The sequence below is a fragment of the Manis javanica genome, chromosome 12 (genome assembly GCF_040802235.1).
Source record: "Manis javanica isolate MJ-LG chromosome 12, MJ_LKY, whole genome shotgun sequence".
Lineage (NCBI taxonomy): Eukaryota > Metazoa > Chordata > Mammalia > Pholidota > Manidae > Manis > Manis javanica.
Window position 1 is genome coordinate 70,990,515 of NC_133167.1, and position 24,961 is coordinate 71,015,475.

At 40.1% G+C, this 24,961-nt stretch overlaps 1 protein-coding gene across 3 annotated transcripts; it reads left to right on the forward strand.

Annotated features, from left to right (window-relative positions):
- Positions 1 to 737: 737 nt before the first annotated feature.
- On the forward strand, positions 738 to 24,778 carry GOLGA7 (golgin A7). Of its 3 annotated transcripts, none has more exons than XM_073218834.1 (6): positions 738 to 756; positions 1,026 to 1,158; positions 9,263 to 9,415; positions 16,023 to 16,124; positions 17,168 to 17,230; positions 23,377 to 24,778. In XM_073218834.1, the coding sequence occupies exons 2-5, from the start codon at positions 1,048 to 1,050 to the stop codon at positions 17,213 to 17,215; spliced, it is 414 nt and encodes a 137-aa protein (XP_073074935.1). In that variant the 5' UTR covers positions 738 to 756; positions 1,026 to 1,047; the 3' UTR covers positions 17,216 to 17,230; positions 23,377 to 24,778. The 3 variants fall into 3 exon arrangements, with proteins under 3 accessions (XP_073074935.1, XP_073074936.1, XP_017511414.1); XM_073218835.1 differs by having other exon boundaries at positions 746 to 807; positions 17,163 to 17,230; XM_017655925.2 differs by having other exon boundaries at positions 746 to 807.
- Positions 24,779 to 24,961: the final 183 nt, after the last annotated feature.

Below are 24,961 nucleotides of genomic sequence, written 5' to 3' on the forward strand. Positions count from 1 at the left end.
GAAATATATAGAGTAAGAGAAAAAAATTAAATATGTAAAAGGATCAGACGGTGCTAACAAGTTATATTAGCATGGCAGCACCACATTAGGATAAAGTGGGGCTTCTCCGGCTGCCTTGCAAAAGTATGCTCTGTCAAGTGGGGGAACCCGCGGCCCAGGAGCTTGTCCTCTCCGGTCACCTGAGAGGTGCAGGCTGGCGTGCCCGACGAAAATTTGGGGTAGGAGGAAAGACAGCACCTCAGAAAGGGTTGGAAGAGGGGGATGCTTGACACTGAAGCCCTACAGGTTCTACGTGCTCCCTTCCTCCCGCCTTGCTGCCAATCGCCACAGCCAGCTTTCTATTTCTGAATTTGTGTGAACAGCTTGTTTTGCATGGACCTGGGCGGTCCCACGTGAAAGCTGCGACATCCAATCAGGAGTGAGAATAACATCTCACAATCTGTGATAAGACACAACCTCGACGCCCACAGGGAAATGACACCGCGGGAAATCTCGAGTCTCCCATGAAGGGGGCATCGGGGCTGAGCCTCCACGGCCCGCCCTGCCCTGCGTGGCCCGGCAGCCGGGCACAGCCTCTTCCTTCCGGAAACACACCTCCGGGCGGGGCGGGAGGCGGGGCCCAGCCACGACACGCCCCCTCACCGCAGCGCGCAGCCTCGGCAGAGCCGCTTTACGGCCGGAGCCGAGGGTGGGTCCCCAGACTCGAGGTGGGAGGCCGAGCGGAGGGGCGGGGAAAGAGTCCTTTTGCGGCAAGACGTAAGTGACGGAAAAGGTGGCGCGACTACTGCTGGAGGGCAGAGGAGGCGGGTTCGTGTATCCCGGGCCGAACCGGGCTGTGGGGGGCGCGGGGCCTGGGCCGGGACGGTAGCCAAAGGCCCGTGGCGACAGCATGGGTCAAGGGGAGCGGAGCGGAGCGGGGGAGACCTTGGCTGCTCTGGGCGGCGGGTGGGGCTGAGTGCTGGCGGGCTGGAGTTCTGAGTCCAGGCCGGGGTCTGATCCGCGGTTGGTGTCCCCCGAACCCGCAGCGTGGCCCGTCCTGTCCTCGCCATGAGGCCTCAGCAGGCGCCAGTGTCCGGGAAGGTTTTCATTCAGCGAGACTACAGCAGTGGCACTCGCTGCCAGTTCCAGACCAAGTTCCCCGCGGAACTGGAGAACCGGGTACGCAGCCTGGCGCCCTGCGCCTGTCCTGGGACGAGGGTGGGGGATCCCGTCGGCGGGAGAGCGAACGGGGCGGCGGCGGGCCCTCGCAGGGGCTCGCTGCTCTGGGGAAAAGCGGGCCGAGAAGGGGCCTTGGCCAGAAGTGAGCGAAGAGGGCCTCTTAAGCAAGACCGGGTGTTTGGAGGAGGAAGAATAAGGCCAAGCCCCGGGCTGTGATGACCCTAGGACTCTGTGATACCTAGTGTCGGGAATCGGTACCCAGCTGGCTTCTTCCCCGGCTGCCCTCCCAGCCCTATCCCCGCACCGGCTTATTGACAGCAGTAATGAGGAACTAATTCCTGAGGCTTCAAGCCACCTCACTCAGCGTGTTGTTAAGATGTATCCTCCTACTTCGCCACGCAAGAGGGATCATTCTCGTGACTAGCAGTTCTGGCCACTCTGCTGGTCACACTGCTCAGCAGGGTTTATTAAGTGCAGTGCCAGGCAGTACTCAAAGGCCTTCTTGGAACCCGAAAAATAAAGACTATTCGATGGGCCTGGACAAGGAGAGATCTTAGAACATGGCCTTAAACTTATCCTTCCCAATTGTTTTTATCACTGGGAGCCACCCGTGTTCCATTGGCTTACATATCAAAGTAGTCATCAGGATATATGTCCTTCGTGCAATCTTGCATACAGAAACAGAAGAATGGAGTGTTTCCTCTTTCTTCAGACTTAGCAAAAATAATTGTATTTTAAAGGTACAATGAACATATGTGAGTGTGTGTGTGTTTGCTTGTGCCACATATGTTCAGCCACCCAAAGAAAGGCTTTAGTCTTGAGCCACGTTATCTTACGTTCTCTTTCCTTTTCAAAGGTCAGTTTCTGGTTAGATGGGAGCAGGTTTTGTGCTCTTTCCTCGGACCGGGAGGGGTGAGGGACTGAAGTGATTAGGCATGCTGTGGGTGTGGGGCTAAGAAATGCTGGTCATGGAATAAATACGTAGAGATGAGTCTGTACTGGAGAAATGTGTAGCAGTCATTTAAAATAAGCTTGTAGCAAGGTAGGTTGTTCTACCTGATTGCCAAGATTGGAAAATCAACTTATACCAGTTAGAGTGCCTTTCAGCTTGATTTGTAAGTGTGGGCAGGTTAGGGGCCCATGTTTCTTTAAATGCAAATTAAAGATGAGACACGCCTTCTAAAGTTGGTTTGTAGATTAGCATGTTTGTGAAATGCTATATAAGTGCTACAGTCTTGTTGTGATGTTAGGAGCTAACTCAGCCTGACCCTAGGTGAACGTTTCCACAGCAGTTTGAACAGGTAAATATTGAGTAAGTTGCTTGTTGGCTTAGTGCTACTGACTGTTGTTTTTAAAATAACATCATAGTTAACATGTTTTACATGTTAAGACTTACATGAAATGGATCACATGTTTTATTTTTAAGCCTGTTATGGAAACTCTGACTTACACTATTTATGTACTTTCAAATCAGAATGTAAACTACTCTTTTTCACCACACTTATTTGGATGTTGCAAGATTTCTTTGTTTCAAGGTTTTAAAGTCAAACCCCCCAACTCACAGTTTAGCCAAATATTTCTATGCAGAATCAGACATCAGCCCTCTACTTGGTATGTGGTATGGTAGAGCCTTTATTTTGCAGCTCGGGTACAGGAACACAGCATAGTCCCAGTACTCCACGTATTTTTACAGGAAATTGATGTTTCTAAACTCTTGAGAGCCCTTTTACTTTGACTTCATGCAGCCCAGAACTGCTTGTGATTCTAAGTTGGTGCTGTTCTGTTGTGCCTGTGAATTTTCTTTTTCTTTTTAAATGTTGATGTTAAAACACTAGCTTATGCTTTAAACTACTTGGGAAAGCTTTTTTTTTTAATGTATTGAGATTAGATTTAAATTACAGGTTTAAATTTTTCTTGCTTTGATGGAAATTGAAAGGTTTCTTTCTTTGTTTCCCTCTACTTACCATAGAAATTATACTGATTTCTCTGCCACTGGGGCTGGTTTTCCTTTGTGAGGACATCACACTTGGCAACTTAGTAGAGGAAGAAACTAATATACCAATGTTTTGTCTTTAAAGCATCAAGAACACACACATTTGTACCCATTAATTTGGCAGTGAGGACAAGTTCTGCCTGTTAACAAGTTTATTTTCTCCTCTGCCTATTAGATTGTAATTCTTTGATTCTTAAGTGCATTGTTGCTGGGACAGTACAGACATCTTAGGCACCTTTGGTCTGGGCAGAAGACAAATGAGTGAAATATAATTAAGGCATTTGTTCCCCTATGTACCTTTAGAAATACATCTCTGCATCAGGTCAGTAGAAATTACCTTTGACTTGTGATCACTTTACGTGTCAGCCCCATGCTTTCACCACAGAGCTGAACAAGAAACAGAAATTCTGGGAAAATGAGCCTGATTCCTGTAAGATAAATTCTAGCCAAAATAAGCAGGTGACGAAAGGCAACAAAGGGCCAAGCAGTTTGAGCGCAATTCCCGGGTGATGTTCCTCGGTCTGAAACACAGGCCGGGGAAGTCACACCCGGTCGGGGAGGTGGGGGCTTATAAGGGGTTAGGAGAGGGAGGAGTGGGCAAGCTTTCCTAGGGGGTGTGGAGAGGTATGATTGGCTAAAGGTGACATAATAGACAACTAGAAATTTTTTTCCTTCCAAGAGGGAGGAGGCTGACATCCGGGTCTTAGTTGGCACATCAGAAGGATGGAATTCAGGAAGAGCTGTCCCCTTTGCATATACGGCATGGACTTTGGGGTCTGGTCTGTTCTCCTTTTATGGTATCTCTCTGTTCTGTTTGCATGTCTTTGTTTTTCCTTCCTCCAGCCTAACATTCCAGCCTTTTGGTCATAATGGGCGATGACTCGATCTGGCTACTTCTGGCTGACAAGGGGTGTCGTGGGGGTTTGAGGCTGGTATTAGGCTGAAGGAGGGGGTTCAGTGGGAAGACGTGTGTAATGGTGAAGTAACATCTGGTTGGTGGCGACTCAGGTCATCTGGGTTAGCTGCTATTGGAGGAACCTGAGGACACAAGGGGCAGCTAAGAGTAAACCACAAACTGTTATTAAGGGGCCCAGTAGGAGCATTAGCCAGGCCATTATGGGGGACTGGAATTCTGGATTGAGTTTACATCTCAATGACTAGTGTTAGGATTTAGTATAGATAAGACTGCATTATTGAAACAATACTTTTCTCTAAAATCACCCTCATTTTTATTAGAAGTAGCCAGATTAAGAAAATAGTTAACAGTTGGCTTGATTATTTGCATAAGTGCAGCAAGAAGAGCAATTGAGTACATAGGCTCTTTTAAATATGCTTTGCTGGAACTTTTTATAAGGAATTTCAGATTGGACTTTTAAAGGCTTCTTGAGGCCAGAAAACCAAGCCAGACTTGCCATCAGGTTGTGTCTGCAATACCTGTACATTTGGGTGAATTCCTCTCTTCTTGAGGTTCTCAAGACATTCTTGAGGTTCCTGCACCTGCCAGGAAGTGACCTTCTTTACTCACTTGGTAAGGCTGCTGGGAACCCTGTAAGCAAGGTACCAGCCCAGTTCTTCCAAGGGGCTTTGTTGGCTTTATAAAGTCAATCTTAGTTCCTTAAAGCTGTTCATATCTGAGTTTATGCACGTGTCTCTCAGGTATGATGTTCCAATAAACCTTGGTAGTTAACGTGTGTTTTTAATTGGTCTTCTTACAAGGAAAGCAGGTTCTTATTGAACTTATGCAAATAAACATACTGCCATGAAATATAAAAATAGTCACTGAGAGTTTTTAAATTCTGGAAGAATCAGGTAGAGAGAAAGATAAAGTTTAAATTCTGCTTATAAAGATAGTCATTTAATAAACTGTTGTCAGCTTAAGAGAAAAAGCTTAAGAGAAAAGCACCTTATCAGCAACATTTGAAACAAAAAGCTACAAAATCATCTTCCTTAGTTTACTTAATCCTATGTAACCAATACCTGTTCTGCTGAAATCTAGTTCTTTACTAGTTTAGGAGTAATAAACAGTGAGTATAAATGACAAAAGACTTACAAATGACAATGGCTAAAGATCTGATGAGAGCTTACTGTAGGACAGTTTACATAAGGAAATTCGGATATTTCTGTAACACAAAACATTCAGTAACAAAGTTTAGCATCATTTTCTTTGAAAGTGTTTTCTATGTAATTAAGCAGGTAATTATATATCAGATAAATAAGCCAAATTAGCCAAATACTTTCTCTAAGGAGAAAAAATTTATCTGACATGTTCCAGGGGCCCTCTGGAAAATATCAAAGTTAACTCCAGATAAAAGCACTTTTTTGCATTTGCTTAAATAGGATTATAGGTTGCCATGAAGCAATACTTATCCATTTAACCAGAATGGCAACAAAATACCTTAAAGGCAAATAAAAAAGGTTACACAGTTGTTAGCAAAGTTTAGCTTTTAATCCTTTTAATATTAAGATCTCATTTTCTTAAATACTCCCAACAACTCACTGAGACTTTAAGCATGAGAAACTGCTTTGATAAAACAATTAGAGAACTCTTTGCAATCTTTCAGTATTAAGAGCAGACTAACAGTTAAGAAATCTTTATCTTTTTAACTGAAAACAAAATTCTAATTTTGCTGTGTACTTGATACCGAGACTCATTTGCTTTAATTTTATATAGCATGACCATATTAAATTCTTCCACAAACTTTCTACAACCTTTTTCATTTAGATTTCTCCCTCTAAATAAACAGCTGTAATTTAGAACAATTACTTTCTTTTATCAAAAGACACATTCTTTAGCATGCAGAAATATTTTCCTTATTACTTTAGGTAGTTTTAATTAGAACTTAAAACTATTAGGTACCTTAATTTTTAGTTAACACTGAGAAGCAGGTTATTGTAAACTGTTACACTAGCATTCTTTAGATTGACAAATTTATGAATATTTTATAATTTCTGTAACTATCAGCTTTACAGCACAGTCTCTCACTAAACAAAGTATATCTTCTTAACAGCAAAACTTTAAGGTTTTAGGTTACTACAAAGATTCTCAGGCTGTAGGAAGGTATACACACTGTAACACACAATTAAAAAGGTGTTTACTTGCCACACTTATTTAGTTCACTCATTCGTAACAACTATGCTAGATTACTTACAAGACTTTTACTGAATATGAGACAAAGCCAAGCCTTTAAGCATTTTATTCTTAAAAGATTTAGCAGAAAACATCAACTTAAATGACCTTAGGTAAACTTAGGCAGCTGATAACCACAAGGACATGCCCGCCTCAGCCAAACCCAGATTAGCATTAATGCTTAACATTTTTTATCAGATTTTCTGGAAGTTTCAGAATGCCCAATTTTCACAAGTGCTTGTTTTTAAATCAATTTTTATTAATACTATCTGGAGGTAGGAAAATATTTTTCATACATACACCTAGACACACAAACATACAAACTGAGACACGACTACAGCCAGCAACACTCCCCACACAAAAACATATACACAGACAGACAAACCGATATAAAGACTTGAGTCACTGATATCTAATTGCCTTCCCTCTTTTCAGCTTCCTGTCTGTGGCTTCTGGAGCCAGAGGGCGGGAGGAGCATGTTCTGGTGGGGGAAGAGGGCGATGAAGGCGGAAGGAAAGGGGGAGGGAGTGGTGCAGCCGCTGGAAGAGGAGAGCAGGACGAAGGCATGGTTGGGAATGTAGGACTTTAAGATGGCGGCGACACATGTGAAGACAAAGGACTTAAAGACAGTGGTGGAGAGAGGGGGAGGGGATCGTGAGCTGAGGGAGGTGGGCGACTGAGGTCCTCTGGTGGATCTGAAAAGGAAGAAGGACTGGACAGAGTAAGAGGCTGACCATCTTTAACTGGAGATCGGGCCAGGAGAACCTGGGTTGTTGAACACTTAACATAAAGGTCTAGGTAGGAGCACAATGTCCAAAAGGCCTGCACATATGGGATTTCACCCCACTTTCTGCTGCAGTGGCAATAATTAGTCAAGTCAGTGAGGAGGCCAAAATTGAAGTTCCCTCAGGGGGCCAGCGAGATTGGTTGTCCAAAGGATACTGAGGCCAGGCCTCAGATCAAAGAAAGACCAGCTTCCATTTGCAAACTTCCCAGGACAGAGTAGCCAAATAGAAATGAGCCCCCCTTCGTTCTGTTGAACTCTCACGTGTTAACGTTTCGTCATTTGCCTTTACTGCTGGCTCCTGTACTTTTTGCCTTTTTCCAAACCCTTTTCTTTTTTAATAACCTTTCAGAGAAACTCTTGACTTTTTATTTTTTACTTTTTCCTTTTTTCTTTTTTCCCAATTATTAAAAAATATCCTTCACCTTGTTTTCATTTTGTTTTGTTTCATTTTTGTTTGGGATTTTGTTTTTGTTTTTTTTAATCTGTGGTTTGCCTCCACCCTGTAAAGCATTACAGTCTTGGAATAACTTTTAAGAATTAACGCTCCTGGTAGGATCAGTAATTCTAATCTGAAAGAAAATGATTTGGAGATGGACCCCATGATTTTGAATCATAGTGTGTCCTAAGATATACAAATAAATAAAATGACCTTATCAGATCATGACATTTGTAGGTAAATCAAATGTGTTAGAAATTATTTGCATGTACTGATATGAGAAGCTAAAGACATTAATTTAGGCATAATTAGGTAAAAGTAACAATTTATCACTGACATTTGCTCAGCTGAGCCGTCTTCCTAAGGCTTTTTTCCAGGGAATGAGAACTGTGACGGGTTCCCCAGCTGACCTTTGCTGTCACCCACATCCTCCCCAGGTGGCTCAGTGGGGGACTGCTGCCCTGGCATTCAGCGCCATCCCTGCCAGCCCAACCCTTGTCAGAAACTCTCCAGTCATTCTGGGAAGTTAAAAGTAGCTCCCTTTGAAAAGTGGGTGGAGCCACTGCCACCTTAAAGTTTACATTAAAGTTTTTCATGCCCCTGGCTTGTTGAGTCCTCAACATTTTCCACCTGATGAACAAAACAGTGGTTGCAACAGCCTCTGACCTAAAGGATTTTGATAGCTTCAGGATGATTCTCATCAATTCTTACACTTCTACAAATTGTGTTCTTGGGATTATTTTGTCTGAAACTGTATATTGAGGGTCTTTGACCGTTTCCTGAGTCTACTGCTGCAGAAAGACTTGATAAAAGAGAGAATGCACTTGTAAGCAGTCATTAGCTTAGGAATAGGGAGATGCTATGTGAGAGGAGACCCAGAGAAGGGCAAATATTGCTGTTTCCAAGAATGATAGTATTGGGTGAAATACTCTACTCATGGGCTTTGAAAGTCTTAGAGCAAAGTATTGAGATTTGAAACCTACCAAGTGCCCCTAGAAGAAGGAAAAGCAGATGTTTAGAGTGAAAAATGGATGATGGTGTTATTAGTGTAAATGGAAGATAACAGTGTTGCTGAACAGAAAGAGGTAATAGAAACAATTTGGTGTGAAGAGCTGTGTGGTAGTTTGAGATGTTGCCTTGTTCAGCAAGGTTTTTTTAACCTAATAGTTACTTTAAAAAAATATGGGAGATTGAACAGAATACAAAACTTTTGATCCTTCTGCTTAAAATGTCCTTACTTCCCTCTTTAGCCTAGTAAATTCCAGTGTTTAGGGACTCAATTTAAGATTACCTGCTCCTTCCAGATAAAGGGAACATCTTCCTCCTTTTGTGCCCCTGCCATACTTTATGAATGCCTCTGTGAAGGACTCTGTCAGTTTATTGTTTTATATTTACATATCTGTTCTGCTTTCATGACTGTAAACTCCTGGAGGACTGAACAGTGTCTTACTCACTTTCTCTAGGGTCTGTCATACTGTCTTACAGCGGGTGCTCAGTAAATATGAGAGATGGAAGGACTGTATAACTTATCTGAAGTTCAGTTAGAGAATAAAGAAACAATATATTGAGCCTTGAAAATATCCAGTGTCCATAAGAGGGATAAAATTTAAACTAAACAGTTTCAGTAACCTAAATCCTTTTAATCACCTAAAAAATTATTTGCCAACTATTAGATACGAATGTTGACAAAACAGCAAAATAAATTGATAACAGGAATTGGTGAGTTTGCTGATCCTCTTTTAAATTCCTTTTTCTGTGCAGATTGATAGACAGCAGTTTGAAGAAACAGTTCGAACTCTAAATAACCTTTATGCAGAAGCAGAGAAGCTTGGGGGCCAATCATACCTTGAAGGCTGTTTGGCATGCTTAACAGCATACACCATCTTCTTATGCATGGAAACTCATTATGAGAAGGTAAGCCTACCCATGTTTTCACAAAAATCTCTTAAAGTCATAAAGAATGGGAGTTTTATTACATGTTTATGTGGTAACAATTGCCATAAAATTTAAAGGGGCATTTATTATAAAAATTCACATTTTGTTGTTGCTCCTATGTCCAGAGCACATAGGAAAGAGTCATAAGTCTTTTGCTTGACTTACACTTAAGAAGAATGTAGAAAATGTATATGCTCATTCTCTTCAGCTTTCTGAGAATCCTTTTATTTGTGCCCCCAAATTGCTATCTTCAATCTTACCCACCCCCCACTTGAGTTCTTATCTTCTCTTTCCAACTTCCTGCTAGATCCAGAGTAGCTGGCTTTTCAACTTCGATGTCGGGTGTCACCCACCACCCCTACTTCATTGTGTCTTTGTCAGTACCACCTTCAGCTGTGGGGGATGAAGAAGGGGAAGAGCATGTCAGTTGGCAAGACTGAAATGTCTCCTGTTTAACCATTCATTCACTGTTCTTGGGCTCCTCTACCACTACCTTAATGTATGCCCTATTACATCTCTCCTAGACTGTTGAATAGTCTCCTGACAGTCTCATTTCTTCCATTCTTCTACTTTTCCATACTGTCCACTGCTATCTTCATAAAACACAGCCTTACTTCCCCTACCCATCCAGCTAAGTCAGAGGCTTCCTGTGGCTTCCCATTCATTGCTACTGAGTAAGTCCAAGCTCCTTCTCCAGCTGACCTCCGGCTTACCTTTCCAGCTCTATTTCCCACCCCTTCCTCATTTTATCTTCAGCCAAACTTGATTACTCACTGTCACAAAACATACCCTCCAGGTTTTTATCCACCCAGCATGCCATTGCTCCTGCAGTCCCTGGGTCCCACTCTCATGGAACTTCTACTTAACTCTAATCAGAGTTTGCTCTCTCCTCTTTCCCCACAGTGTTTTGTCTCTGTTTACTACCACTTAACCACTCTCTACTTGGGAATGTGAGCAGTTTACATTCTTGTCTTATTTACCCTTCAGTATGTGTCTTTCTTGAGGCCAGGGACAGTGCCTTAACCATTTTGTATTCCTCTTTGTGCCTAACACCTGGCTTTGGGTATATGAGGCACTCATTGAATGTATGTTAAATCAGTGAATTTAAGCTAGTCACAGTAAACCCCTAGAATACCATTAAACTCTGACCATGTTTAGAAAATGAACTGCTGTAATAAGGATATTTCTGTTATACCCCACCCAGTAGAAATGCCCCTGTGATGGTCTTTCACTCTGTAATGGGAGCAGACACAGTTGCAGCAAAAATATTTTGAGCTCGTGCTGAAAATGCTGCTGTATTCTTCATTAGCATCCTGACATGAATTATCTTGGTTTTACTAAAAGAGTATATTTAACTAAATAGTTTATATCCTTCTCCATATCATGCAGAGAAGCAGCTAACTTTCCTGTTGAATATTTGCCATATAATGAGTCATAAGAAATACATATTTGGTCATATGATGACCAAATATATATTTCCCAGGTATGTTTGATCTTCTCACAGTTCCTGAAAACACTGCAGAGTCTTAAAGGTGAAATGATTGTCTTATCATATAAACTTCATATAATAAAGTTTAATTAAAACTTTTAGACCCCCACTCAAGGGCAAGGGCTGGAGGTTAAATCAGCCAATGGCCAGTGGTTTAGTCAATCATGGCTATGCAGTGAAGCCCTCACAAAAACCGCTGAGAAGGGCTTTTCGCTCTCAGCTCTCTTGGCTCCTGCTTCTTGGTCGGAGAGAGCTTCTGCACTTGGGGAACCAGGACGCCTCCCCGCACCACTGGCCAGGCCCCAACCTCCACGAGGACAGAAGCTCCTTTACTTGGGACTTTGCCCCATGTCTCTCTTCATCTGGCTGTTAACCTGTATCCTTTACGGTGTCCTTTATTAAACTGGTACAACCATGTTTTCCTGAGTTTCATGAGCCGCTCTAGCAAATAATTGAACCTAAGGGGGAGGTTGTTGACCTCCAGTCTCTAGTGGGTAGGTCAGAAGCACAGGTAACTGCCTGGAGTTTGCGACTGGCATCTGGAGTAGGGGGGTGGAGGGCAGTCTTACAGGACAGAACCCTTAACCTGGGGAATCTGGTACTGTCTCTGGGCAGTTAACATCAGAATTGAGTTCTCCAACACCCTGCTGGCTTTAGAGAATTGCTCAGTGTTGTGTGTGTGGGAAGACCTTCCTTCCCCCACCACCACCACCACACACACACACACATTGGAATAGGGTCCAGGTACCCAAAAGAAATTAGGCACATATTCACATCATTCAAAATCAGAAGTTATAAAGGACAAGTATCAGTTTTCAATCTGTTTTCTCTTAGCACCTTCTCTTTTACAATGCATTTAGTGAGTGAAGGGATAAGGGATTTGTTCAATTAATATTTATTGAAGGCCTACTATGTGCTAAGCAGTGTGCATAGGATGTAACTGAATAGGCAGACATGGTTGCTGGACTTGTGAAGTTTATAATTTAGTGGTAACAACTGATAAGGGAACAAAAACAACAAAATTGCAAATTGTGATAAATGCCTTGAAGAAAACAAACTTTCCTAATGATAGAAAATAATAGAAGTAACCTAATTTATTGTGTGGTTAAAAAAGGCATCTGAAGTGATAACACTGAAGTTGCTACATGCAGTTTGAGAGCCTGGGGCCTTTTAGGCAGAGGTAAATATATGCCGAGGCCCAGAGAGCTTGATGGGTGCTGGGGACTGAAAGAAGGCCTTCGGGGAGGGAGAGGAATGGTGAACTGGAAAGCTGAGCATGAGCTGCATCGTGCAGGAGCGTGTACATAGAAAGAAGTTTAGGTTATATTTTCAGTGCCGGGGAAGCTAATTTAAGCCAGAGAATATGATCAGATTTTCATTTTAAAAAGACCTCTTTGCTCTGTGAAAAAAAATGGTGTAGAAGTGGAAGTAGGGAAACCAGTTAGGATGCTCCATAGATGTCCGGGCACGAGATGACGATAGCCTAGATGAGGAACTGAGCAGTAGAGGTGGGAAGGAGGCAACAGATTCAAGGGACATGCTCATCGTAGAAGCAGCACCTGAAGAGCCAGATGTCAGAGGGACACAAAGCTGAATTCATATGCTTATCCGGGGATGGTCATTTCAAGAAGTGTGTAATAATGCCAGTTTAAGGTGGAACTCTGTCCTCCAAAGTATTTTATTCATGCTTAGTGGCTATCAGATGCATGACTGGTCATTTCAGTGTTGCGCTGCTTTTAATTTTTTTGGTAAGATTTTAATTAACCTGTCTTTATCCGTGTTCATTTGCTGAAATAGATACAAATGCCTTGTGATGTCAGTTGTAAAAAGAAATTGGTAATTGGGTACCAACCAGGTCATTACTAATTATGGGATCATGGACAAGTTCATATCTCTTGAGATCTCTAAACTATAAAATGGGTCTTAAAATTAACAAATTGCCGATATATGGGAGCTGCTTAATCAAAATGTTTTCTTTAGATTAAAACTCAAATTCATACATATGTATATGTGTGTATGTATATGTATATATCAGATGTTAGAACTCACATATACTAATTTTTTATTTCAAGTGTAAGCAATCTTTTTTAGCAGCTGCTACTTCATTAATCTTGGAAGGCAGTTCTCAGTATCAGAAACATAATGGAAATTGATTGATCCCAGTATATTTTAACTTGGCTTCATAGGCAGTATATAAGGTACTACTTTATAGGTCTACTCAAGTCTTCTTTTTTAATAGAATATTACAAAGCAAGAGAAGACCAAATAAAATTAGTCAAGAAACCAAAATTTAAGGAATGCCATGTTTTTAAATAGGTAATTCTATTTTAGAAACTGGACAAGAACAACTAGGTCATGCAAAGCAAATAACTGGAGTGGTCACAATTAAGTTAAGATGTACCTATGTTTGTAAAAGAAAACTTTAAATGTATATTTGTATTTCTGATAAAATTACAAGATAACCACTCTCTCCTTCTCTCTAGTTTGTCCCTTAGGAATTTCTGTGCCATAATTTCTACTTTGTGAAAGGACAGAATTGAGTCATTTAGTGTTTATTGTTTGAAACACTAAAATGTGTAGTCTACAAAGAGTAAGCCAAATATAATAGTGCTTACACTTTGCCATGGGGATTAAGTTTTTTGAAATTGTAAATAAGCCTTTTAAAACTCTGAACAATCATGCATTTTTTCCCTATGATGTGTTACTTATTGATTTAAAATGAAGATAAAGACTTCAGTGTTATTTCTCTATTGTTGCTGCCCCTTATAATTAGGGAACAAATGGGCTTCTCTGCTGCAACTGTCTGCCTTGTTCATCAACTAGAAAACATCCATCCCTTCTGCCTATGTGGTATGATCTGTAGAAGGGACAAATTAGCAGGACTTAGGTTTTTTTATGAAAATACTAAAATCCTGGTGTTCTCACTTAGCCTCACTTAGGATATTTTTTCCTTGAGAGTCTAGTAGGCTTTTCCAGTTTAATATTCACAAGAGTATCATAGTCTTTCCTGAGGTTTGATTGTGTTTAGCTTTGTAAATATTACACAAATTGAAACTTTTGTTAAAGGTTTGAGGATAACATAATTTTGTTCAGTATTACAGGTTGTTTTGACATTGATTTATATAATGAATTTATATAATTTAATAATGAAGTATGACTGTAATATCAACCTTCTTGGGAGGAGTGAGAATGGTCCTAGCAGGCATACAGTGTGAGTTTACTCACATTAATGCTTTTCTATTGCTAAAAAGATTCAGAGTTGAAAAGCACCTTGTTTGACAGTCCTGCCTTCAGGACTTGGAGCTTATACAAAAAGAAAACTGTTTTCTTTCTGAACTGATACTCAAGTGCACATGAATGTTATTCACGTTTAAATAAAAACCTTCCACAGCAAAGTTATGCTTGAATCAAATAAAGGAGTGCTGTTTCTTTGCTGGTAACCTGCACCCTAGGAGAAGGGACCAAAGCTGCTCCAAAGGAGTCCTGTCTTTGAAACCAGCCATGCAGGCATTTTCCGGAGTGCCCCTCCTAGCACAGATGGGCTGGGGCAAGGGAGCCTGACTCTCCGTGTCCAGGTCCGGCAGGTGAACTGAGAAGGGAAGCGGCCAGCAGATGGAGTGCCGAGGTGGCCCTTGCTGGGCTGCTTCCTTCTCTTCGTCATTTTAGCACAATCTTCAAGCTCTGATAGATGGTGCCTGTGTCTTTTTTGCCAGTGACAGCCAAGCCCTGCTCAGATTCTTTGAGAGTTGAAAATAGGAGAATGACATATGTATTACTTAGGTAATTAGGTGAAAAAAATTTTTTCTTCAGAATTTTTCTTTATGTCATATTCTTAATCATGACATAAAGAACCCACAGATTGCTCTTTGAATAATATCGTGCTCTTTTTAAAGAAGCATAAAACGTGAGATTGTATTTTTCCCAAAGATATATAACCTGAATAAACTATTTAACGTTATTTTCCTTCAAGAAGAAAATTTGTTATACAAACCACATACTATTTTACATTCTAAAGCGATTTATACTAAAGCACCAAAATTATAACATCCTAATTTGTTAGTTTAGCCTGGTATATTATAGACCCACACTTAAATCATTTAATTTCCAAATTAATTTTCAGTTATTTCTTCCCTTTATGTTGTAATCACATTTATTTGTGACACTTAGCATATGCTGGTAAGATGAATTTAAGAAAATATATAGAAATTAAAGAACTGATCAAAGCCTTTTTGGACATGAGAGCCAGAAAAGGATTATAGTGACTTTGAATCTGAAATAAACATATAACCCTTTGATTTTGTATATAGCTATTAAGATTTATATTCTTCTAGCTTATCTGTCTCAGAATTGCCCTTATTAAAGCTGGAGATTTGGCAATTTCCAGAAGTTCCTCTGTATCCTGTCTGGTTTTTGTCTACATTTGCTTTGACTTTTACAACCTTAATACTAAACTTATAAATCGAGGTTCCCATCTGGGACACAGGAGCAAACTGCAGAGCAGCTCTCCATGCGGTCATGGAGATGATAAAAGACACTTGTCATCAGAAACTCTGTGGCAGCTAATGTCCACTGCTTTAAGAAGGAAATAAACTTCTCAGTTTTAAATTAACTGGGCTACCTTTTATTACAGGCCAACTTTGTATCATTACTTAAAACTGATGAAATATACAAGGAGAAAAGCTTTTAAGTATTAATGGGGAGGGCCCAGAACTATCCTTGATATTAGGTGATGTCACATTAACCACCCTTTATGAGTGGGGAAAGAGAAAAGCGTAGCTAACTGCTGTGTATATGATCATCTGTTTATTTATACTCCAGATGGAGGTGAGGAGGAGGGGATTGGTTCTTCTGCTTTTGTGTGCATGTGAACTTAAACTGCATCGAAGATAGTTGTGACTTGAGTCCATCGTGCTGGGCTGTTTGTTGTATGCAGTTGGTGTGAGCCAAATAATCAGAGTTGTATCCCTCCATATAAATATCCACTTCTTGCTTTTTTTGAAAACTAATTCCACTGCCTGAATATTTTTTGAGATCCAGCTGATACCTAAAGGGAAATTTGATGAAACGTGTAAGAAGCTGTGGTGTTTCTTTTGGCAGGTTCTGAAGAAAGTCTCCAAATACATCCAAGAGCAGAATGAGAAGATATATGCTCCCCAAGGCCTCCTCCTGACAGATCCCATTGAAAGAGGACTTCGAGTTGTATCTTTTTAGTCCAGATCATCATTAAGGTCTAATATCTACATAAAGAGCATTTTGATGATACTATTTGGCTTTGGCTAGAGAGAATTTAACTCCCTTCTTTTGTATTTGCCCTAGGAGTCTTCTATGTGAATTGCACATGTACCATATGCCTCCCATCGCCAACTTTCTCTTAATGCATGCGCCTCCCTTTGCATAGTGCAGGCCTCAGTGGATTGTTTAGTATTCTGGTTACTGCCTGTCTTGGTGGTTCTGAGGGCATCTTGTAGTAATAATGGGGGTGGTATGAGTAATGCACTTCAGCTGCAGAAACACTGAACCTAAAGCCCCTTTAAAATGCATAAACTCATAATGTGTGGTGAGACTTGTCATCCAAATGAATTGCAGTTCCATGGGTTCATCTGACTAGTTGAAATCACTTACAGCTGCCAGATGTATAATTTCATTACCTTTGACATACTGTGCATATTTTCAGAGGCAGTAAGCTTTGAAACTCACTAAGTGAATTTGGTGAATAAAATTGCAAAAAACTAATTTAGCGTGATAACTGGAGTAATGGGTAAAATAAATTTTTTTTAAATGTAGGTCAGATAATCACAGACCTTCTGGCGTGATGATAATTCAGCAGTTTTATTATACTCTGTAGCAGTGGTTCTTAAACTTTGAGGGGTCATGACCCCTCCCCCAAGAAAAATTTTGCATATCATTTCAGGACATTGTGAACCCCTGAATTCAGTACCTCCGTGGATTCTCCATTAAGAAACCGCTAATTGTACAATAAAACATCCTTCCACAGTTTTTTTTTTGAAAAAAATTAAGTTTGATGGGGGGAACTGCATGTGGAAGACAACCAGCAATTCCATTTTTTAAATTTTTCAGCAAGGTGGAGGAGAAAGCATCACCTTTAACTTAAGTAGGAAAAACTTAAAGATAAGCAAAGCAAATTCAAAGAAACATTTGTGCAGATCACACACATCTTCTCGCCAGTCCCCTTTGGTTTGTCATGTTCTATAGTGTGTTTTCTTAACAGCCATGCTGTTTAGATTGAAATTACCATTTATGAAGACAGAGGCATGAGCAGTGGAAGATAAACCATGTAATTACAGGTAAATATGAAATTACATGATTTATATGCAGTTTTTATAATTTTGTAGGATGAATGGATTTAACAGTAGTAAACAAATCGTTAAACAGTGGCATAATCTCTGTATTGGCTTGATATTTAAAATGTGTATTTAACCCAAGTTGTGTTTGGTGATACAAAATTTAATCCTGATTTTTCCCCCTGAATTCTTTTCAGATGGTTTTGTTGTTACTTTGTTTTTTGGGGGTATTTTTGGCTTGGGGTGGAGTGTCTTAAAATATTCTAAAACTATAGTAAGCATTTAAATAGTTGGCTTTGAAAATAAAAATCAATTCAGAGATATCCCTGCCTGTATGAGGATGAATGGCTTTAATAACCATAAACATTTCAGAATGGAGTGAAGGGATTCTGAATATTTCATTTATTTAAGTGGCTTCATAGCCCTGTAGGCAAAACTTTACCTCTAGTGGGTAGAACCGTAAATTCTTTTATTTAGAATGTATATGTTCTCACACATGTAATGACCTTGAATAAGTGAGAAACAAATTAGTTAACACCAATAGGAATCTTCAGGCAGACTCACGTAGAAACCATAATTCATTAGTACAGCCTCCTAAGGGACAGAAACTCATACTTCACTGTTTCTGCCAATTTCAGTCACTCAATCTTTCTACGGAGTGTTCTGCTGTACTTTCCTTATTGACTTTGTTTGCAGGTGTCTATCTCTAGTTAACAGGCAGCACAGAGACAGATTCTGCCCAGGCAGACACATTCCTTCCCAGGGCAACAATAATAAAAGGTACCATTTTGAGGGCAGCTGCTATGTGCCAGCTTATTATACAAATGATTTTTCTAATTCTCACAAGAATTCTGCCAAGTATTTCTCCCATTTTAAAGATGAGTAAACAAAGATACAAGTAGATTAAATGATACTGCCAAAATCACACAGCTATCAAGTGTCCGGATATAAACCCAAGTCTGATTGACCATAAAACCCTTGTTTTTGGCACCATGCTTCCTGTAAGTACTTGCAGCAGCAGGAATGTGGAGAAAGGAAAGAGTTCATCAGGTTGCTCTATGCGTTTATCCCCTTTTGTCAGTACTTTTTAAAAACTATATTTTGTCAGCTCCTGTACCATTTATTGAAACCTACAAAGCAACCAGCATTGTAAAGCTGCCCTTTCCTAGCATTAGGGAACGTATCACCTGCATTCGTGAAGCCAGAGAGCTGATGCATGATGTCCTCTGCCATGTTTTCTTTCTTTAAAAAGACTTTGTTTGGAAACATGTAGTGTTACTTGCCTGTACACCTTCTCGTGTACAGTTTCCAAACTGATGTTTCATTTCCCAGGAGACTTACATGTGGTTTTGTTATGTGCCATTCGAGTAAGTTTGTTTTATCAATTGCAGCTGCATTGACTTGGCACAACCCATTTTTTTATGACTCATTTTGTAGCTATTATTGCTAAATATAATTTTTTCTGAGGTGTTGTGCAGTTTTGAGCAATTATACCAGAGGCTAATGTATCAATATTTAAATGACCATGAAAAAAAATTTTTTTTTTTGGTATTCTAAGATCTTACTTTTATTTTTTAAAATAGAAAAAAAAACATGATAATTCTAAACATGTTTGTGCAAGCTTGTTCTTGAGTTTGGGGTAAAGTAGGAAAGGCCACTGTTAGCCCAGCCTACCTAATGGGGTTGGATTTGGGGATGGAAGGGGAGATTGTAGGTGGCCTTTTAAAAAATGTCTTTTTTTTTTTTTTGGCTTGTTACAACAAGAATTACTTCTGTAGTTTGAAAGGAAAATAATCGAGTGAAGTATATATTTTGAAAAAAAGAAAGAAATCAAGCCAGCTCTATATATTAGGATTTGAGGTTTCCAAGATCAAATTTGAGCTGCCAAGTCAACAAGGCCAATACGAAGATGTCTTGAACAAACCACCCCAACCAGTGGGTTTCAAATCCAGCCTTGAGGGCCACACCTTCAACAGTGGAAATTCTGTGCAGAAAACTGCCCAAGCAGGACAAGAACATGGATTCTAGTCCCAGCTTGGCTTTTTAGTAGCTGTATGATCTTGGCAATTTATGTTAACCTTTTAGGCTCAGCTTCCTTATGTGTCAAATGGGGATAGATGACCTGCTTTTCCTATTTCAGGGTTTGTTTGTTTTTTTTTTAATTTTGTTGTCATTAATCTACAATTACATGAAGAACATTGTTTACTAGGGTCCCCCCTTCACCAAGCCCCCCCACAAACCCCATTACAGTCACTGTCCATCAGCATAGTAAGATGTTGTAGAATCACCACTTGTCTTCTCTGTGTTGCACAGCCCTCCCCATGCCCCATCCCACATTATACATACTAATCGTAATACCCCTTTTCTTTTTCCCCCCTTTTATCCCTCCCTTCCCTCCCATTCTCCCCAGTCCCTTTCCCTTTGGTAACTGTTAGTCCATTCTTGGGTTCTGTGACTCTGCTGCTGTTTTGTTCCTTCACTTTTTCTTTGTTCTTATACTCCACATATGAGTGAAACCATTTGGTGTTTGTCTTTCTCCGCCTGGCTTATTTCACTGAGCATAATACCCTCTAGCTCCATCCATGTTGTTGCAAATGGTAGGATTTGTTTTCTTCTTATGGCTGAATAATATTCCATTGTATATATGTACCACATCTTCTTTATACATTCATCTACTGATGGACACTTAGGTTGCTTCCATTTCTTGGCTATTGTAAATAGTGGCTTTTGGATGTAGAGTTCTATAGATGTCTGTTAGGTCCATCTGTTCTAGTGTGTTGTTCAGCGCCTCTGTGTCCTTACTTATTTTCTGTCTGGTGGATCTATCCTTTGGAGTGAGTGGCATGTTGAAGTCTCCTAAAATGAACGTATTGCATTCTATTTTCTCCTTTAGTTCTGTTAGTATTTGTTTCACATATGCTGGTGCTCCTGAATTGGGTGCATATATATTTATAATGGTTATATCCTCTTGTTGGACTGAGCCCTTTATCATTATGTAATGTCCTTCATTATCTCTTGTTACTTTCTTTGTTTTGAAGTCTATTTTGTCTGATACTAGTACTGCAACACCTGCTTTTTTCTCCCTGTGGTTTGCATGAAATATCTTTCTCCATCCCTTGACTTTTAGTCTATGCATGTGTTTGGATTTGAGGTGAGTCTCTTGTAAGCAGCATATAGATGGGTCTTGCTTTTTTATCCATTCTATTACTCTGTGAGTTTTGATTGGTGCATTCAGTCCATTTACATTTAGGGTGATTATTGAAAGATGTATTTATTGCCATTGCAGGCTTTAGATTCGTAGTTACCAAAGGTTCAAGGTTACCTTCTTTACTCTTTTACTGCCTAACTTAACTCGCTTATTGAGCTATTATAAACACTGTCTGGTGATTCTTTATTTCTCTCCCTTCTTATTCCTCCTCCTCCATTCTTTATATGTTGGGTGTTTTATTCTGTGCTCTTTTGTGTTTCCTTTAACTGCTTTTGTGGGTAGTTGATTTTATTTTTTGCCTTTAGTTAGTATTTGGTTGGTCTGCTTTCTTTACTGTGATTTTATTTTCTCTGGTGACATCTATTTAGTCTTGGGAGTGCTCCCATCTAGAGCAGTCCCTCTAAAATACCCTGTAGAGGTGGTTTGTGGGAGGCAAATTCCCTCAACTTTTGCTTGTCTGGGAATTGTTTAATTCCTCCTTCATATTTAAATGATAATCATGCTGGATACAGTATTCTTGGTTCAAGGCCCTTCTGTTTCATTGCATTAAATATATATCATGCCATTCTCTCTGGCCTGTAAGGTTTCTGTTGAGAAGTCTGATGATAGCCTGATGGGTTTTCTTTTGTAGGTGACCTTTTTTCTCTCTCTAGCTGCCTTTAAAACTCTGTCCTGGTCCTTAATCTTTGCCATTTTAATTATTATGTCTTGGTGTTGTCTTCCTTGGGTCCCTTGTGTTGGGAGTTCTGTCAGCTTCCATTATCTGAGAGGCTATTTCCTCCCCCAGTTTGGGGAAGTTTTCAGCAGTTCTTTCTTCAAATACACTTTCTATCCATTTTTCTCTCTCTTCTTCTTCTGGTACCCCTATAATGCAGATATTGTTCCTTTTGGATTGGTCACACAGTTCTCTTAATATTGTTTCATTTCTGGAGATCCTTTTATCTCTCTCTACGTCAGCTTCTGTGCGTTCCTGTTCTCTGGTTTCTATTCCATCAATGGCCTTTTGCATCTTATCCATTCTGCTTATGAATCCTTCCAGAGATTGTTTCATTTCTGTAATCTCCTTCTGGACATCATCCATTAGCTCTTGCATATTTCTCTGCAGCCCAATCAGCATGGTTATGACCTTTATTTTTAATTCTTTTTCAGGGAGATTGGTTAGGTCTGTCTCCTCAGATTCCTTCTCAGGGGACGATATCTGGGTTAGTCTGGTTTTTATGAAATTCTTCTGCCTTTTTATGGCAATACAGGTAGTTGTGGGGAGCTGGCGCATATGTTGGCTGGGAGAACGTCCTTTCTTGCTGGTTTGTGGCCTTCCTCTCCTAGGAGAACAGCGACCCCTAGCCCCTAGCAGCTTGTGCTGCACAGGTGCGCAGATGGGGTCTGACTCATGCCCAGTTGCTGTGGGAGCAGCCAGCCTCAGGCTGCTGCTCCAATATGGCGGAGTGGCATCGGAGGGGAAATGGGCAGAAGGCTGTTTATCGCTGTGAGGGGCCTCTGAGCTGCACTGCCGCCCAGGGGGTTAGGGCACCTAGAGTTCCCTGGGATTCCAACTGCTGGGCTAAGTGTCCCGGGACGCTTCCGTCCAGCTGTGGGGTCCCTGTCCCTTTAAGACTTTCAAAAAGCACTCGCTTTTCTTTGTCTCAGGGGCGCTGGCTGCAGGGACCTGCTCACAGGTCTTACTGTCCTGTTTCCCTAGTATCCAGCACACCACACACTGTGTGTCTGCGCTCCGGTGTGGATGGCTAGGGCTGGGTGTTTAGCAGTCCTGGGCTCCCTCTCCCTCCCTGCTCTGACTCCTCTCCTCCTGCCAGGAGCTGGAGTGAGGGGTGCTCGGGTCCCACCAGCCACGGCTTGTATCTTACCCCCTTCATGAGGAGCTGGGTTCTCGCAGGTGTAGATGTAGTCTGGCTGTTTTCCTGTATCTTCTGGTCTCTCTTTTAGGAATAGTCGTATTTGTTGTATTTTGAAAAATATTTATGGTTTTGGGAGGAGATTTCTGCTGCTCTACTCACTCCACCATCTTGGCTTCTGTCTCAACCATGAAATTTTGAAATAGGAAAAATATACATTAAGAACTACTAAATAGTTTAACAAATGCCAAGTATTTCTGTTCAATACTATTTAGTTTTCAGAGCTGTGTTCCTCAGGCCCAGGATCTAATGTGGGCAGAAGTCTTGGAGGAGGGAGAAATACTATAGGAATAATTAATTCAATTCTGCCATTTTTCTTAAGTCTATAAGGTCTCTGCAGGTTGAAATATTATATGGGAATTAATGATTTAACAAAAGAACATAAATCATGGAAATGGCTTTTACTTTAGAAAGATAGAAATAAAATATTTTGCTCTTTTTAATTTTTTAATATCTTTATTATTAGATTGATGGAACTTTCTGTCTTTGGATCAAGATTTTTATTTAAAAATTCTGTCTTTATTTAAAAAGGAATAAATATACGATTCTATCACCTCACATCAATGATGATAAAAATAGCTAACATTTTTTGGCACTTATAACATGCCTGCATTGTTACAAATGCTGAATTTTAATAATCAATAGCCATACAAGGTAGATACTGTTATCCCAATTTTTAGATAAGAAAACACAGACACAGAGAACTTACCTGTCTAAGGCTGAAAACTAAGAGGTAACACTGGAGGCAGCCTAGCCCCAGATTCACTGCTCAACCTTGTGCTGCACTACCTCTCAGGACAGGACTGCTCAGAGACTGAAATATACATTGCTCGGATTTCTAGACTGTTGAGCTGCATACCCGCTTAGGCAAGTTCTACAGATCCCAGTAGTTTATTAGCTAGACCCTGGATTAATAGACTATAGCCCATGTATGAGGAAGCTTCATATCCGTGGTTTTAAGAGAGATGTCTTACAAGTTATCATTAACATCCTTTTCTAAAACCTTTACTTTCCCCCTTTAATTATAGATCCCACCTCCAGCTGGACCCTCATCTATCCACTGGCTGATCAAACAGTGTCCCCTACCTCCTTTCCAGAGCATCATTCCTTTGTATCTGCTGCCAGAGCCACGGTGCCATTTACTCCAAGGACTAACTTTCTAAAATTCCACACCTTGAATGACTGCTAGTCGCTCAGCATCCACTTTGTGTCTCCAAATTGTGTAGAACTCTGTAATCCTTTGATTCTGACACAATGAAGCATTTCACTTTTTTTATTCGAAGTTATTGATAAAATAACTTCGAATAAAAAAATATTTGAATAATAAGTTGGTCAGCCCAATGCAAAGTTTATTTCTTATCTGCCACCAGGACCAGTGGTTCTCTTCATTCCATGGGCCAGCCTCCCAGGTGGCTCTAGACTTCAAGTCCTATCTTAGTCAGTGTTCAGTCTTATTCCCCAAAAGTAATAAAATGCTTCTCTCCAGGATTTTGGTGAAGGATAGGTTGTATCTGTGGTTTTGCTAATGCATCTCCCAGATTTCAAAGAACTACCAGTTTTGCCATGACTCAAATCTTAAAGGTCTATTTCTGCTGTGCAGTTTCTCAAACTGACAGCTCATTGGAAAAATAATGTATAATGTTATTTTATTATAGCAATTATTCCTAATTAAAGCAGTATTTAATGCAATTTCCAGTTATTTTCCATTGGAGAATTTTGTTATTGCATTATCTTGAATGTTGGGAAGATGTGGTGTTGCTCATTCCTTACAAAAATAAGTAAGCACAATAAAGTGGATGCTACACCATCAAACATAAATGTCCCTGCTGTGTTCCTGAATGTGTAATAAGAAAGTGTAATAAATATTTTCATTATAGTTTTGTTATATAAATATAACTTATAAGAAAAATTTGATAGGAATACTGTATATTGCTAATTTTTAACTATTCCTACTGGCAAACTTTATGATTCTAGACTTTCCTCATATACAGTATTCAGTGCACAGAAATCTTTTGATCAGTTCAAGTACAATAAGTTAAGTGATTTCCAACTAAAACTCTCAAGTCCAAGTCAGTAATTATAGTTCTTTGGCTGGTATGTTCTCAGTGTCAGGGCTGCTTATGCCCTTCATTCATCATTGGGTTTGAGAGCACTGTGTTTGGGAGAAAGTTAGGAAATATATTAGGAGAGAATGAAACAAAAGTTTTGCTTTCAGAGATACTGTAGGTGCTAATACTGGATATAATCTTTCAGATTTAGTTTCTTTTATGGATCTGTTAGTTATTCAGTAAATCCCATAAGTCTGTAATATTTTAATTGTATAAAACTCCTTTGTTACTTTATAGCCTGTAATAACGTGTCTGCCTTTTAAACCTGTTGCAATAACTCTGCTGAGATAGTAACACATAAGTAAAAATTTTCTTAAACAAATTGCCTCTGTGTCATATTTGGTGTGATATGGGAACATGATAAGGCCTCAAATTTGGCAGATAGACACTACTGCTAGAATCACCAATAAGGGTAGTTTAGTATTTTTAAACATCTTACATTTATATCATTTGTCATACTTTTCAGTTTTTATGTTTTATCATAAAAGCAGGTATGTTAGCTAAA

Bases quoted from the DNA above. Each gene is read 5' to 3' on its own strand.
- GOLGA7 (XM_073218834.1), top strand. From the start codon at position 1,048: ATGAGGCCTCAGCAGGCGCCAGTGTCCGGGAAGGTTTTCATTCAGCGA. The intron at 1,159-9,262 runs GTACGCAGCCTG...TTTTCTGTGCAG, and splicing joins CCGCGGAACTGGAGAACCGG to ATTGATAGACAGCAGTTTGA. The intron at 16,125-17,167 runs GTATCTTTTTAG...CATGCTGTTTAG, and splicing joins TTGAAAGAGGACTTCGAGTT to ATTGAAATTACCATTTATGA.